The 16,164-nt window shown below is 33.9% G+C and overlaps 1 protein-coding gene across 4 annotated transcripts in view; it reads right to left on the bottom strand.

Annotated features, from left to right (window-relative positions):
* Nucleotides 1–76: 76 nt before the first annotated feature.
* Son (SON DNA and RNA binding protein) overlaps nt 77–16,164 on the bottom strand; it is a 31,995-nt gene continuing 15,907 nt past the window's right edge. The window contains exons 7-12 of one of the 4 annotated variants that reach the window (XM_026393525.2): nt 9,410–9,520; nt 8,049–8,165; nt 3,713–3,860; nt 1,877–1,948; nt 1,653–1,768; nt 77–1,131 (exon numbers count right to left, since the gene is read on the bottom strand). In XM_026393525.2, the coding sequence (XP_026249310.1) occupies nt 973–1,131; nt 1,653–1,768; nt 1,877–1,948; nt 3,713–3,860; nt 8,049–8,165; nt 9,410–9,520 (723 nt within the window). In that variant the 3' untranslated portion in view covers nt 77–972. Of the gene's footprint in view, nt 1,185–1,652; nt 1,769–1,876; nt 1,949–3,712; nt 3,861–4,509; nt 4,590–8,048; nt 8,166–9,409; nt 9,521–15,350; nt 16,092–16,164 lie in introns of those variants that run through there. The other 3 variants (XM_026393527.2, XM_026393528.2, XM_026393529.2) reach the window with 3 other exon arrangements.

The following is a 16,164-nucleotide window of genomic DNA, read 5'->3' as shown; positions in this document are numbered from 1 at the left end:
ACTGGGTAAAGAAATAGTATTAGTGAAGACGTGTTCACTTCATAATCCAGAAAATAAAACACCACATTTATTCCAGAGAAGTTTGTATTTGGGCCTTGAGCTTTTGAAAATAAAGTTTAGAGACATAGCATATGAATACCACTGTAATACACATGAAATATTCTATCAGACCCTAAAAATTAACATAAATTTAAACTTTCTCATAGTCAACAAAATAGTGGCTGGTTGCCAATTTTATTAGATAAGTTGGTTACAGCATTTTAATTATCAATTTACGTCTATCTAGGTGTAGCTGAAATTCAAAATGCACATCAAAGTAAAACTATATCACAACTCAAGCCATACTAAATGTACTTGGCCTCTGCAGTAAATTCTAATCAGACTTCATTTTGACACCCCTTCTTATGACCCAAGTGGCTTACATGGGAATGCAGGACTTAGTGCTGATCATCACACAACATACCACTTTCTTTTTATAACCTCTACAAAATTTTAAGGGGAGATGGTGGCATTAGCCCTGTGGAACAGATCTTGCTTGATTACCTCAATAACACTGGCCCAGTATCTGTCCAGCAGAACCCATTGAGAAATAGTACAAGGTGCACAGCCCTTCACTGATTACAGGCAAGTGTTACAGCAGCCTAGCCATAAGGAAGGGAGTTACATCATAGTACAAAATACAGTATAAAAGCGTTATTTAACATTCCACACTGAAGATTACTGATGCCTTCAAACAATTGTTTGGATGTTAGCCACTTGAACAAATACATCACTAAGGTAAACAATATAAACATACCAAAACCCTGTATGGTTAAATACAATTTCCATGGTACAAAAATCAAAGCCTGGAGATGTTTGTACAGATTGCTTTTTACACAATGTCTTAAATTGCCAAATATTTACAACATTAAAGAGGAAATACATTGTGATGCAGAGTAAAATTATCTGAAATGATTAATATAAAACCTCAATCTATCTACGTGAGGCACTCCTGAAGCAAGTGGCATTAGCCATGAGGTCCTTTGGTACAAGGCCCATTGCTTGAAGAACCACAGTAGCTGCTGTGGCTTTAGCATGCTTCTTATTAGGGCTGGCAAAGCTGGGCTGGTAAGCGCTTCCATTTATCAATACCTATTCAAGAAAAACATACAATTGGGCTGGTAAGGGCTTCCATTTCTCAATACCTATTCAAGAAAAACATACAATAAGAACAGCATCAAACTTTAATATCTATTAGCTTTGTATTTTTTCACTAAATGCTAGAAAAATAATTTACAAAAATATAAAACCCATACTATGTAAATTAATCTCAGCCGCTATGTACATTAAATTAATGTCAGCCCAGAAAAAGCAAATGATTTGCAAAAAGGAACTGCAAGTTAAGAGCAGTTTTCCAAATTAAGATTAAAATATGAAAACAAAAAAACCAACAACCTGATAAAAGTACTAGATTAACTTCCCACATTCCACTAGAAAATATGAACAACTTGTTCACCAGATTCTGCCCAATCTTTCTTTCCAACTGTATTAAAGTACCCTTCAATTTTTAAAAAAATCCAGTCTACCCACACACATACACCCCCAACCCACAGATTAATAATATTATATTATCCTCTTAACTTTTAAGTATTAGTGCAGAAATTCATATTTACCCTAAAGAGAAAATGTTTGCGATGATCAGGGCCACTATCATGGACCAAGAGAAATTCAGGTGGTTGCCACCTTCTCTTATTACAAATTTCCATCAAGGCAGATACAGGATGTTTGCCTGCAAAGAAAAAAACAACCAGTTCTGAATTATTTCCCATACTTTTGTAACAAATTATGATTCAAGATTTAGGTGGAGCAAGATGGAAATTCAAAAATGTGCTCTCACCTGACAGATCTTTCATTGCAGCAGAGAAATTCCCAGACCTCTTTTGTGCTCTTTCTCCTACTGCAACAAGACCTTAAAAAAAAAAAAAAAAGCCAATTTTCACTAAATCAATTTCAAAAGCATCACTTTCAAGGATAATAGAGAAAAACTCCCAGTATTTAAGCCTGAACCTCAATGTTTTCAAGTAAAATATTCAACTGATTCATACAATCTTTCATCTTTTTTTTTTTTAAGTTGTAGATGGACACAATGGTGCCAGGGATCGAACCTACCTCACACACACTAGGGAAACACTCTACCACTGAGCCACAACCCAGCTCCAACATTTATAATTTTAAAATCATCTATGATCTTGGAACATGTTTATAATAGTATAAGAATCTAGTGTGTAAACAAATATACAAATTAAATACCATTTGTTTACCATATGTTGATAAACATCTCCAGTTTATGTAATACTAGCTACTTTTCCAAATGATCTTATAACTTCCTGACTTAAAAACAATGTATTAGCTGGGTGTAGTGACAAATGCCTATAGTCCCAGATACTCAGGAGGCTGAGGCAGGAAGATTGTAAGGTGGAGGTCAGCCTGGACAAGTTAGCAAGACCCTTTCTCAAACTATAAATGACTAGAGGTGTAGGTTCAATGGTATACTATTTCCCTAGCAAGTATAAGGCCTTGGGTTCAATCCCCAGTACCACAAAAACAATCAAAATAATGCTCTGTTAAGAATGTGTTCCAGAAAAAGATAGTGTCTCCAGGGATTTATAAATGAGTTTTCACATATTTTACTGGAAACTTCAATCACTCCCTTTGCCAATTATATGCCAGTATATTATTTTATCGTCCAAAAACCTGTCCTTTCTGCAAACTTATACCCAAATCATGTACAATTCTAAGGAGAATACTTCCTGGGATTATGCAGTGCATACTTGGTACACAAACATTCTGTTCCCAAATTCATCAACACAAGTAAACTTATTAACGCCACGTTATTGTTCAACTACAGAAACAAGAAACATTTCACTTCTGTAAAAATCAGGCCTAAACAAGCTATGCTGAGCTAACAGCCACTGGTGATTCCACTCAGAACACATTCCATGGGAAGAAAACTGTTTAAAGATACTAAGTGACATTTTTTGAGTATACTAGCAGGCCATATAGACCTCACTCAACTGCTTCATATCAGAATATTGTGGGGCTGGGGATGTGACTCAAGTGGTAGTATACTCGCCTAGTATGCGTGAGACACTGGGTTTGATTCTCAGCACCACATAAAAATAAAATATGGATATTGTGTCCACCTAAAAAACTAATAAAAAAATTTTTTTAAAAAAGAATATTGTAACTTCCAATGTGCACCAACACAAGTTAATATGAAGAGGTAATAACACTGTTGTCATTAGTTGATTTACTGTTCTCCAGCCAACAATTTTACAACCAAGTGTGGGAAAAAAAGGAAAAGCAAAAACGTTTTATAGACAAGACTATCAAATAAAGAAAAAATGTTAAATATGTGAAAAAGAAAAAATCAGTTCTTAGAAATATTCCCTGTCAAAAGAATAATGACATCTACTTAAATTTATAGTCAAAAATTAGAAACATGAAAATTTTATATTTCAACTAGCATTGATGAAAACTGCCTTTAAAAGCTCAAACCATTGTCTCCATCTACATATAGATTAGCTAAAGTTGTTTGTTTCTGAAAAACACCTGTGCATTAAACAGGAAGAGATGCCACTAGTTCAGAATACTAAGACCACAATAAATGTACAGAAGATGAAACCCTAAATGTTAAGAGATATAATAAACATTTCAAAAGGGAACTTATTACCTTTTCGGTCTGTCTTAAAATCAACTAGGATAGGTTCCTTATTTCCTTCTTTGTTTTTTCCTAATCCTTCTCCTTCTCTCCAGCCCATTTTTCTCATCAAAACGGCTCCCATTCCTCCAGTTACCGGGGCTGCTCTTAAGAACTGATCCTATCCAAAGAAAGAAAGGTAAAATGTCCCCATTTTACAATTAGAACTTGACTACAGTCACACTGGCAACTTTCTAAAAAGAGAAATCTTATTTTACTTCTAGATCTTTTATAGCAATTAAATGCTTCTGTACTTAATATATATTGTAGTATATGTGTTCTAATTATTTTCACATTAACAATAGTATTTTGAAAGTCAAATGGCAATTTTAAAACAATGGCCCCTCAGCCCCCCTCCAAAAAAAAAATAGAACACTCCTGTTTTCGTCCACTATTTAGCTTCACTGGTATCTCTTCTTAGCTTGTAAAATAAAAAGAAGGCAATGTTAAAACAGTCAACAATATTAATTGTCCCAGGTGTACCTATTTTATGAATAAAGCCCAGAAATTGTTTAGAAATAGTTTGGATGACAACAGTATGCTTCTTCAGTTTTCAAAGTTTTCTTCCCCACTCTACTATAAAGCAAGTATAAATATTTTTTACTTAGAAAATCCCTAAGAAACAAAATAACTCTTTAAAATTTACACAGTAATAATTTGAAGGTAATCACATAAACTACCCTGTAAGCATACCAAAATGTATTTGAATTCTTTTAAAACCTAGCTTGATGTTAAAAACTTTTAAAAAAACTCCTTAAATGTTTACATACCTAGGCCTCGGTAGCAGCAGTGTTGTGAATAGTACGGCTGGCACTGACCGGGGCAAGAAGACAGCTACAAGGATTTGGCCCTGAAACAAGTTTCCATACAGAGGGGTGAAAGTTCACAGGTTATTCTGTGAACAATCATCTCTCTTGTATCCAACCCACTGAACCATAATTTCCATCAAAGCAGCAAACCACTTAATGTCCTAAGATGCACAACTATATACATTAGCATGGTCAATCATGTTAAGAAACAGTCAATGCCTCTTTTTTAATGGGCATCAACAATACTGAAATCTGTGGATCTGTATGGCCATTTTTTAAAAGATTTGGAAACATTTCCAAATCATGTTTTATTTTCCCTTGTGATTAAATTTTAGGTTAATGCTCTACAGGAAATAGCAAAAATCTTAATCAACAGAAGGAGTCAAAAATATTGGTAGCTCAGGAAATAGTATGCATTATCCTTTCCTACATTGACAAGTTACTAGAAAATGTACCACAACTGGGTTTTTACACAGTAATAAAACTGTATAATCTTTGTTTCCCAGCTTTATAATTAAATACTAGGAAACATGCCAATGATATGTGAATAGACATTAAGTTCAACAAGGTGCTCTGATGGAAGGAGGCAGCTGTGGAGGTAAAAACATACCCCTGGTTCAGTTCCTTATTTGGTGCAGGCCATGCAGTGTAGATGTATAAAGAGAAAAGTTAGCTGATGCTTGGTATCAACTGCCTTGATGCTACACACCTAGAATGGCTTTTACTTACTTCCAGGTTCATCTGCCCCTCTTTTCCAGGAAACACTCCTAAAAAAAAGGGCAACTGTGCAGACAGAGTACAATATAAATCCCCAAATGACCCCAGTCTCCAACTGTTTCCATTTTCTAATATCTTCATTTGTTTCCTTTACCCAGGGTATATGCAGTTCACTAAAAAAAAAATCTGATTTATCTGAGTCCCACAATATTTATCAAGTCCATATCCAAATAATTCATTTCAGAAAATAGTTTCTTATAAATCAATTACCATTTTAAATCTTTTAATGATTGAGAATACTTATAAAACTTTCCTCTTAATCTAAAATAATACAGCAACAAAACTTTCCTCTTAATCTAAAATAATTCAGCAACAAACTAAAGAACACAGAACGTTGACATTCCCTGGGGGTTTTTATTTTTAACACATGAGAGTGATGGCCTACCCTAAAATAAGAGAAGTTAAATGATTACTTGGACAGGTTTTCGGAACATTTCAACATTTAATGAGTAGACAGTATTTGAGATAGAAAACTTAAATTTTCATTTGCCCTATGACTTCTAAATGTTCTGCCCCATTTTTATAAAATGTTCTCTCCTTAATTGATAGTAAGCAAATGTTCTTTAATTTTACACAGACATTTTCCAGGATATATTGCCTTTTCCTATAATATTTAAAGCTTGGGTCTTTATACATCTTTATCATTATAATTCATTAAAATGATTTCCTTCTTAAAGTATATTTTAAAGGTTCTCCTAAACATTTTATATATTTAAAAATCTGTCCTACCTGCAACACTGATAATACCAAAAAATATATATATTTTAAAGAAGATTTATATGGAGTGAATTTTAATCAGTTAAATGATTCACTTTCTAAAGGTTACTTAACATGATATTTAGATGTAAACTAACAGGGAGTAGCACCAGCCCATCATTATACAAATGAAGACCAAAATTCTGCAACTGAAGCACATTCAGAAGTTTCTACCTAGCACTGTACATGACTGTTCATTATGTGCCTAAACACCTCTAAGCTTCATATCTACTTTCCTGAATTACTGAGCACTGAGCTTCAAGACTAAATACTAAAGAATCCAAACTGAGGTATAGCTCAGTGGTAGATCTTGTGCTCAGCAAGGACCTATGTTATATACCCAGCATCACCAAAAAAAGAAGATGGAAAACAAACAGATGTACATTTATAATTCTTCCCACTAAATAATATAAAATATTAGTATATAAAGTTAATCCAAACTAGAATATTTTGCTAGATTATCCCTTTTTTCAACACCAACCGCCCCCCCATTAATTTTTTTTAATGGATCTCAGTATGTACTCATTGTATAATTAGTGCAACTGTCTTCAAAAAAACAGGCCAAATAAGGATATGTCTTATATTAATTTGTTAATAAGAGCATTAACAGAGAATGTGTTACTAAAACTAGAAATGTTATAATATCCAAAGCAACAATTATCTCATTTTCTGCAAACTCAGCTCATCCATGAGTGGCAGCCATTGCAATTCTCTATAATATGTACCCATCACATTACTGATTACTCCTCTTGGAGGTAGTAAAGGACATGTCTCCATTTGACACTTTGGAGACTTTGAAATTCCAAAAAATTACTTGCCCACAATCACACAAGGAGTCAGGAATACAGCAGGATAAAGAAACCTTCCCAATCCATTAGTACATGCAGCCTCCCAGTTTCAGCACTGCTATACTGCCAGTACTCCTGAAACAAATTTCTCATCACCCATCCAACCAAACCACAACCCTTCACCAGAATACATTTCTTCAAAAAGCCCTTTTTAACCACCTAAGACTCCCCCAACAATGAGGCAGCCGTAGGTGGAGTTCACACCTCACTGCAGGAATCTGAGACCAGGTGCACCTACATCTTCGAAGCACAAGGTGTCCGTCCTCTCCCTTGATTTTAGGTATAATATCCTGTTTTTTCATGAAATCAGCGGTTCTCAAATTAAGCCTGTGGATCACCAGAGGCCACCAGGGCCTAAATGGTGGTCCACAGATAGTAATCTACATCCCCATCCCACCCCCATTCCCACCCTTCAACACTGCCCACCCCACACTCCAGCCATCCTCCCCCACCTTCCAGTCCCATGGCAAGTTCACCACATGCAGTGCTAATACTAGGGCCTCCCAACCACTTGCTATAACTAACAATGGACCACCACATAGGGACCTGAGGCTGGAAGTCACAACACGTGTGAGGAGTAGGAGCCAAGGGATCTTATAAGAGGGCGCAGGCACTAAATGAGAAGGCAAGGACAGAGGAATAGAGGAATGGAACATTAGGGTAGTAGAGGGTTCTTGGGGGCACTGATCCACAAAAAAATTAAACCTGTAATAAAGTATCCCATGATAAATAAAAATTTTGAGAACCACTGCTTTGAAATGATTAGGTTAGTAGTCCAACGGAAATTGTGGGATGTTCTGAACAATACCAGATACAGTTAGCATTCAAAACAAGTTAAAATAAAACCACCCCCACCAAAACCAGCAGCAGCACCAAAAATAAATAAATAAAAAATAACCTTAGGATATAAACTGAGTGGCTCTTGAGCCATATTTATACATTTGCCATTGTCTCATGATTCCGGTCCATCTTCAGCATCCATCCTGGAGTATATACACATAGCAAATTTACTCAGGAACTTTGGTTAGAGTCACTGACCTCTTCATGTATTTTTAATAAAACAGTTAAAAATTTTTAAGTTTGTACAGCAACACTTTTGTATGTGCATATGTTGTGTACCTTTTTAATCCAGGCTTGGGCACCAGTATTGGCCAACTGTTCTTGTGTTAGAACCTGTACTCCTGTACTTCCCGTGAACTGTCCAGGAATAGAGTTCAGCTGAGCCCAGGCATCAATCTGAAGAAAAGAAGCCGCCTTATTTAAGTAAAATTATTTATATAATTAAAATGCTACTGAAAATAATTTAATTCACAAAAGAAAAATGATTTATTTCCTTTAAGGGATAAATAATACACTAAAAAATTTTGAACTTTTAAAATATACTGAAATGATGCATATTTAAATTTAAATGTTTTCCTAAATCTCCCACAGCAGCAGTTTTATAGAATAAGATATATTTAACTGAAACTTAAATTATCAGTTACGTGAAAAACGTTAAGAATTCATATTGCAAAGGCTCCCTGCCCTCCCTTTTTATCTAATGCATAAAGATGTATTCTAATAAATGTCATGATCACCTTAACTTTTAATCACTTCCTTTGAGATAATACAATCCAGAACTAAGTTCATGACACATACTTAAGGTTAATAAGTACAGGAAATTGTGTACTCAGATACATTAACAACTTCCTTAAAAAACTATGGATTAGTCAGGCGTCGGGGAGGATGGCTGGAGTGTGGGGTGGCACACACTTATAGTCCCAAGAGCTCGGGAGGCTAAGACAGGAGGATTGTAAGTTCAAAGACTGCCTCAGCAGCAACTTGGTGAGACCCTCTCTCTAAATAAAATAAAAAATAGAGGTGGGGATGTGGCTCAGTGATTGAGTACCTGAGTTCAATCCCTGGTACAAAAAAAAAAAAAAAAACCAAAACATGTATGGACTATAACATTAATCACCATTATTGTGATAAAAGATGAGCTTTCATTCAAATTATACTTACTGCACACCTGGTATTGTCAGAAATACCATTTCCTAACAGTGTACACTGTTCTATATAAATTTACATAGAAAGTTAAAAGAATGGAAAAGTTATCCATTGTAAAAAGCAAAGACTGCATTCAAATTCTGAGTTTGAATCCCTGTCCTCCAACTACTGTTTTGTGTAATCTTGGGTATCACTTAACCACTCTTTAACCATTTCCTCAGGTGAAACACGTAAACTAATAGTAACAAATACACATTCATAGGGCTGCTGTGGGCATTTAGCTATTTTTATATAGCTATATATATTTTTATATATATAGGAACTTTTTCTATTTTGTTCACTAACTACAAACATTTACTGAACAATCAGGCTTTAAATCACTTTCATTTAAAATAAATCAGCTTAATAATCAATGCTTCATCACAATTTATGATTTTATCACAACTCATCTATTTTTTGTGAAATATCATTTAAACATTAAAACTTCTGCATACCCGTTCTTGAGCTCGATTTAACATGCTCATGGCTTCAAGGTCAAATGCATTCTCACTGAGTCTTTTCTGAGCAAGTGCCCGTTCGCTCATTGCTGTAGAGATGTCCACAGGCTAAGAAAGAAAACATAGATAATTATCTCAAATTACCAAAGCCCCCTAAATTATAATAAATGCTCCCATCTTTAATTACTACATGTCAAAAAATATTCTTACATACTAGTTATAAGAAGACTCAAAAAAGTAAATTTGTAAAGAATATTACGTTTAAAACTATCAGATGCAGCAGAACCCAACACCAAATCTAAATAACTTCAGCTGTATTTTCTCTAATATCTATATTTCTAAAATATTACCCTGATTTTCAGAGAGTTCCATTAAGAGCTTAAACTCTTGTTATTTATTCAGAGGCTATTTTGAGCTATTACAGATTTTATAGTCTGTAGTAGTTCTCATTTGACCCTGAGTATTGGCATAACCTTTAATAGCAATGTGAAGTTCTTGGAATAAGCAAGTGGAAAACCATTATGGTGTCAATGATGGCTCTTCACCTTCTCGCAGGTATGCACAAATAGAGTTTGGTATTAAGACCTGAATTTCTTCAAAGAATACATTCAGTATATAAATAAGTCTTTTTAAGTTTTCAGTTTACATACATTACTAAAGTTAAAATATTTTTGTGGAAGTCCATAACGTCAATGATTAAACAAGATTCTCATTCTCATCAAAGATTATATTCCAGCTTTTAAAGCCCTACTGTAGGGCTGGGGTGTAGCTCATCGGTAGAGTACTTGCCTATTCATGCACAAGACCCTGGGCTCGATCACCAGCAGGGGCCACCACAGAAACAAACAAACAAACAAAAATCAAAAGATAATTTTTGCATTTTAAAAAGGGTAATTCTTACAGCAAATTCTCAATTTGTCAGATTTGTATAAAGTTTGACCTATTATTTCATGGTTTTTATCTAAAATTAGGAGCACAAGTTGATTTGTATCAACTAATTCTTGATTTTTCTTTTAACATCTTTAACCAATCAATATTTTCTAGTTATTTCACCAAGAAAATTCATTTTTGTAAAATGCTTGTGAGACTCGTGAAGGTTTTGATGTTTTCATACACAGGGAATGATTAGGATATGACAAATATAAGGAACTCAATAACAGCTAAGGATTTTTATTAATTAGAACTAGCTGTAATTTGACAATGTATTATAACAGCTAAAGATTTTTATTAATTAGAACTAGCTGTAATTTGACAATGTATTGTGTATGAAATAACTCTCAAAAATTAGCTCTATATAGTACAGAAGGCTATTATGACTGAGAATATAATTCATGCATTAGGATTTACTAATGTTCCTTTTCCTATCTTCAGAACCCCTTATCACACCATCATTCTTAGTTTTCTTGCTGAAATACCTAAGATTCCTTTAGCCAAATCAAGTTTTTCTTCCACAATGTATAAATTCCCAAATATAATTCCTTCTTAGAATTAAGTCCAAATTAAATTGAATTCATTCTGTAATTCTTAATTACACTGTTCTATAAACTGTTTTCTTGAATGAAAGATCCTAAGTGCTTAATCAACTAAGTAATTTATCCACACAAATGGAAGTATTTCTAAGGCCTAAATAAATTAAGCAAAGTTAGACTGAAAAACTAAGAAATGTACTATGTTCATGTTTCATTTCTGCTGTAGGTAATTTATTTCCTAGTATTCAAATGTTTTATGTGATTCCTTGGACACCTACATTTTAGGTGCCTCCTAAAATGCTGAAGAATTATCAGGGTGATTTTTGAAGGACCACCAAATGAAGCAAGTACTGTCTAATTAATCTCCCCAGACTTTGGTTTTCACAGCAACCTATAAATCTAAGTGTTAGGGTACTTAGATATAAATAAGAAATATTTATTCTGGATAATTAAAATCTGAAGATATCAGGAAAAATGTGTCTACCCATCATCCCAACCCATAAGCCCTAACTATAAATTAACCATAAAAGTACATTTAGATGGCTCTGAGAACACTTTTCGAGAAGAAAACTAATTTTCTCCAAGTGGAACACAAATGAATATACCTGTGAGTCATCCTGCTAGAGATATTTTAGATGTTCATATGTTGTCTTTTTAGCCTTTATGGTAAGAAGTAACCTAAATAGTTCATCATTTACCCCCAGATGAAAATTTGTATCATTAATATTTCATATTAAATTCAAATCCCACTATGAATGGAATCTTAATATAGGAACCCTGATGTTTACTTCAAATTTACTTTAGTTTATAAAATTTCAACTCTTTTTTTCTTTTGTGAGGTAGCACAATCCATCAATAGGTCTATTCATCAACAGGCTTCCTAAGTTCATATCAATCATTTATTCTTAAGTAGTACTTTAAATATTCCATATTTATATTTTTAAATGTGAAAATTATGCTGCAAATAGAATGACTCAAGATTATCTTAACCTTTTGAGGGTCCAAAAAGCGTGTTTCCAGCTTTTCAAAGGAACTCAGGTTATACAATAATGCGTAAAAAGCCAATTTTATAATCCCCAAAGCATTAACACTAAAGATCAAAGCAAATTGTGTTTAGCAATATTAAAACACTCATAATATACCACAGCTAGTCTCAACAGCAGTACAGTCCAACAAAACTTTCTCCAGTGATAGCTGTGGAGCACTAGAAAAGTTGATAGTGTGACTAGAAAATTGACTTTTTCAGTGACTGGTGACTACTATGTTGGAAAATGAAGCTTTAGAATCAAGCATTCTTTAATATTTTTCAAAAACAGGTAACATGAGAAAGATACCAATGCTTTTTCTCATTTGGTTGAGAAAAAGAGAATTTTTAGAATACTATTAATCAGATTGTCATCTACAAGCCTTATGTTTCCACTGATAAATTATAGAGTAGCCTGCTACTAACGTATAAAAATGAAACTGTGTAATAATACTGTGGGTATTACAATGGAGGAAATTTTAATTTCCTTTTTACTAGGACCTGTTCTAAAAGCCAAAATATCTATATAAAATGTCCAGAATTTTAATTCTCATGTTAAAAACTACACAATTTTAAAATCAACAAGAAAGCAGATCTCTACTTCTAAAACCCACAAAAGTATCCCATGTAACGTAACATACTATGCAAATGGCACATGTGATACAAATTTTATACCCTTTTATAAAGTGTACATGTTATTTTTTATATCTTTGTTCATTAAAATATCCTTCTATATTAATTTACTTTGTTAGCCCAGCTGTTTCCCATAAACAGAACAATTAACTTCAAAAAGAATTTTGTAAAATGCCAATAAAAGAATAAAAAAAGAAGTATTAGTCTTAGGATGGGATAAGTCATGTTAAAAAAAAAAAAAAAAACTGCTCCAAGAAAAATGTCTTCTATACAGGTAAATTGCAGATTCTAAATTAAAACAAGGCTTAAAAGGAAAAATTTAAAGAAACAACTAAAAAGAAAGCATCTGGCCTTATAAAAATCAAATACATTTAGTAAAAATTAATACACATGTTCATACATAACAATGACAACTTCAAAAAGCCACACGAAATACAGAATGTCCCCGTTATTGTATTTGATTGGTTTAAAATGTGAATTATAAGTCCTTTTATTATGAATCTCAGATTAATATAATTGTAAGGGGACAACAAATTTTAGATAAACCTATTTTAAATGGTTCATAAATACAGCACAAAAAGCCAAGGAGACTCTAGGGAGAAAGAATAAGTAACAAGGCTGTACAGTACCAGCATTAGAACCTGTATCTAATTTCCAATTCCAATGTTCATTTTACTCCAAGAAGTGAACTTTCCTAAACTTTGTAAATGGAGAGCTTCTAAATTTGAATAATATTTTCATAGGGACACAGGATTCAATAATACAAACCTAGCATATTCCTTGAGACAAACATGTTAACATCAAAGCAAGCATTTGAATTGGGCCCCTAAAACATTTATAATTGATATTAAATTCACAAAAACTCCATAATATTGGTTATGAATGTAGTTATTACTTCATTTATACTGATGTCAGAGAGATTTAAATCTTATAACCAATAAGCCTTTTGCTAATTTTATTACCAAGAATTAGTGCCTTTGAGGACTATTTTTTAAATAATTTTCCAACCTATTTAATTTCATTATTTATAAACCAAATATGGTAAAAATTCTTAAGTTACTCTTTACTGAAAATGCTGCTGCCTGATGGTAAGATGATGCTATGGCAGAAGGACACACAGTCTGATGAGTTGTTTTTCCTTAAAATATTATTTAGGATGATTTATCCAAAATGTCTATCCATTCATGTCAAAAAGGACTCCCATGCAAGACAATTGGTGGAATTATGATTATATTATAGCAAAGATAATTTAACCCTTATGAAGATAAAAATCTGTGATCTTTGATTAACAGTGTTTCATGGTCAAGATTAAAGAACCACAAACTCCATTTATATTTATTAAAATGAAAAGTTTTGATTGAAAGCTGACCATTTAAAAGCACTTTCTTTTAATATTACAGTGAACATTTCCTCTGGGTATTTAACATTATTGCTAAGTAAAAGTGCAGATTTGAAAGCAAAACAAAACCCTGACCATTTTCTCACTTTGGCATTTTGTTTAGAACTAAAGTTAACCTGCATATTCTTTGGTTCTAATCCTCTAAGTAGCTTAGCATTCTGGCATCAAATAGTTGTGTGTTCCACAAGAGGTATCTTGTACTTCCTTTATTTGGCCCTCTGAAAAGAACCTTCTTTCCTTGTTTCAATAAAGGATTCCTTTTTCTGTCAACACAGTAATTCTCCTGAACCTTTAATTAAAATCTGACAACTTCTTTTGAGATACAAAGCTATGGCTTCACTTTGTAATGTAAAGACTAAAAATGAGTATACACACACGCATTCTCTTGGCAGAAAGAAGTATAATCAAGATTTTACTTAAAAACACTTTCCAAAAGTTCAACTGAAGTAGGTAAAAACGTTAAGGTCACTTATCTTCTCAGGAAAATTTCTTAGAAATTTGCAGTATTTATAGGTCTTCACTCCACTGGAAAATTTCTCTCTCGTAAAGAATCTCCCTAGCTATGTTTCTTCCAACTGTTTAATCTGTAATTAATTAATTTCTAAAAGCATTCATATCGGGATTTTGAAGTTAAGTCTGAACAACCTTCTTTATCATGGTTTACACTCAAGCTACACAAGAAGATTAAGTCGGCTGCAAATGTCAACTGACCTTTTCCTCTTGAGATGTGCACGTAGCCTAATCTGGGGATTGACAACTGAGCTAACTTAACTGGTTTCATGAAAATATTGTCCAAACCAGCTATCCCTCTCCTCCCTAGTGATGTCGTAACTTGCTTCAGTTGGTGAATTCAATGTGGACATAGACCATCACCTTTGACTGTAAGTTGCACTGGCTAGTTATCATGTCCCACTCACTGTACAGAACTTTGTTCACTTTCAAAATGCCGCAGGTCAAAAAAACACAGTGAAAATGTCGCCTGTGAATAGCTCAGGAGAAAAAAGATACTGCTAGCAAAAAGCTTCTGATTTGGGTTCTGTTTAATTTCTAATTTTATAAACAAGATATATTTGGAGAACTGGAAGTGTTTATTGGAAGATGATGAGATATGGCCAATGTAGGGAACCTGAAGTGAATTGGTCTCTCAGACCCACATATTCCAGACTGCAAGAAAATGTCCGTAAGGGCATAAGATATCTAGTTCAGTCCTTGGACAAATGTCCAGGCTTTGGAAACCAAGGGCAAGAGGTGATGACAACTAGTCTATTGTATCACTTAAAATTCCCACCTCCCCTAATAAGTCTCCACCCTCCCAGATCCCCCAAGCGTGATTTTGCACAACAAGTTAAATAAAAGTAAACTGTTTATTAAAAGATACAGCAAAGGTACAGATACAGAGATACATACAAAGATACAGATATATATATATATATTTACATATATATACAGTCTTGCTGTTTTCATGTGCACTATAATTAGCAGCACATTATTTAATCAGGCGGCATTTTAATGGGGTTGTTTTGACACTTGGCATTGTTATTGCGTCATTTTGACAAGATACAACTATAGCCTTGTGGAAATTTCAAAGTGTGAATTCCACTTCTCCAACTTTTAATAGTAGCAAAGAGGGGAAGGAGAAGGGAACAGAGTACCAAGGCTGAACATTAGGTTAAACACAAGAATTCAAAAGGGCCAAGGTAGCACAGGGAAGGGGAAAATTATGAAAATTAAAGGCTATCTGACAAACAACCCAGAGAAATAAGAAACCATCACTTAAGGGCAATGGGCTATGTACCCAAGATGTTCTTATCAACCTACAATGACCTTTTCCAATCCAGTTCTTGTGTTGAACCTGAGGATCTGCCTTTCTCCACTCAATCCCTCCACCCAATAAATTTGCTACCACCAAAATCTAGAGCTATATAGCCTTGAAGCAAAACGTGAAGCTAAATAGTTGTACCTTGGGCTACCTTCCCACAAGTGCAAGGAGGGCCCAATGTTGGGTAGGGATGTGATAACACTGTTCTCTGCACTTCGATGCTTTTCACTTTGTGGCTTGGTTCCACAAAGTGAATTGCATCGAGTTACTGTCAAATGAGAAGCTGCGGGTTGTTTCATCTGTCGTTTAACCCGGCCCTGCCGTTTAACCCGGCCCTAAGAAGAGTGAAACAGAATCCAAATCAGATATAAAATAACAATAAAATGACAGATTCAGGTATAAAAAAGG

The sequence above is a fragment of the Urocitellus parryii genome, chromosome 2, assembly GCF_045843805.1.
Source record: "Urocitellus parryii isolate mUroPar1 chromosome 2, mUroPar1.hap1, whole genome shotgun sequence".
Classification (NCBI taxonomy): Eukaryota; Metazoa; Chordata; class Mammalia; order Rodentia; family Sciuridae; genus Urocitellus; species Urocitellus parryii.
Note: the sequence above shows the minus strand (reverse complement) of the source record. Positions and strands in the feature narration are given on the sequence as shown.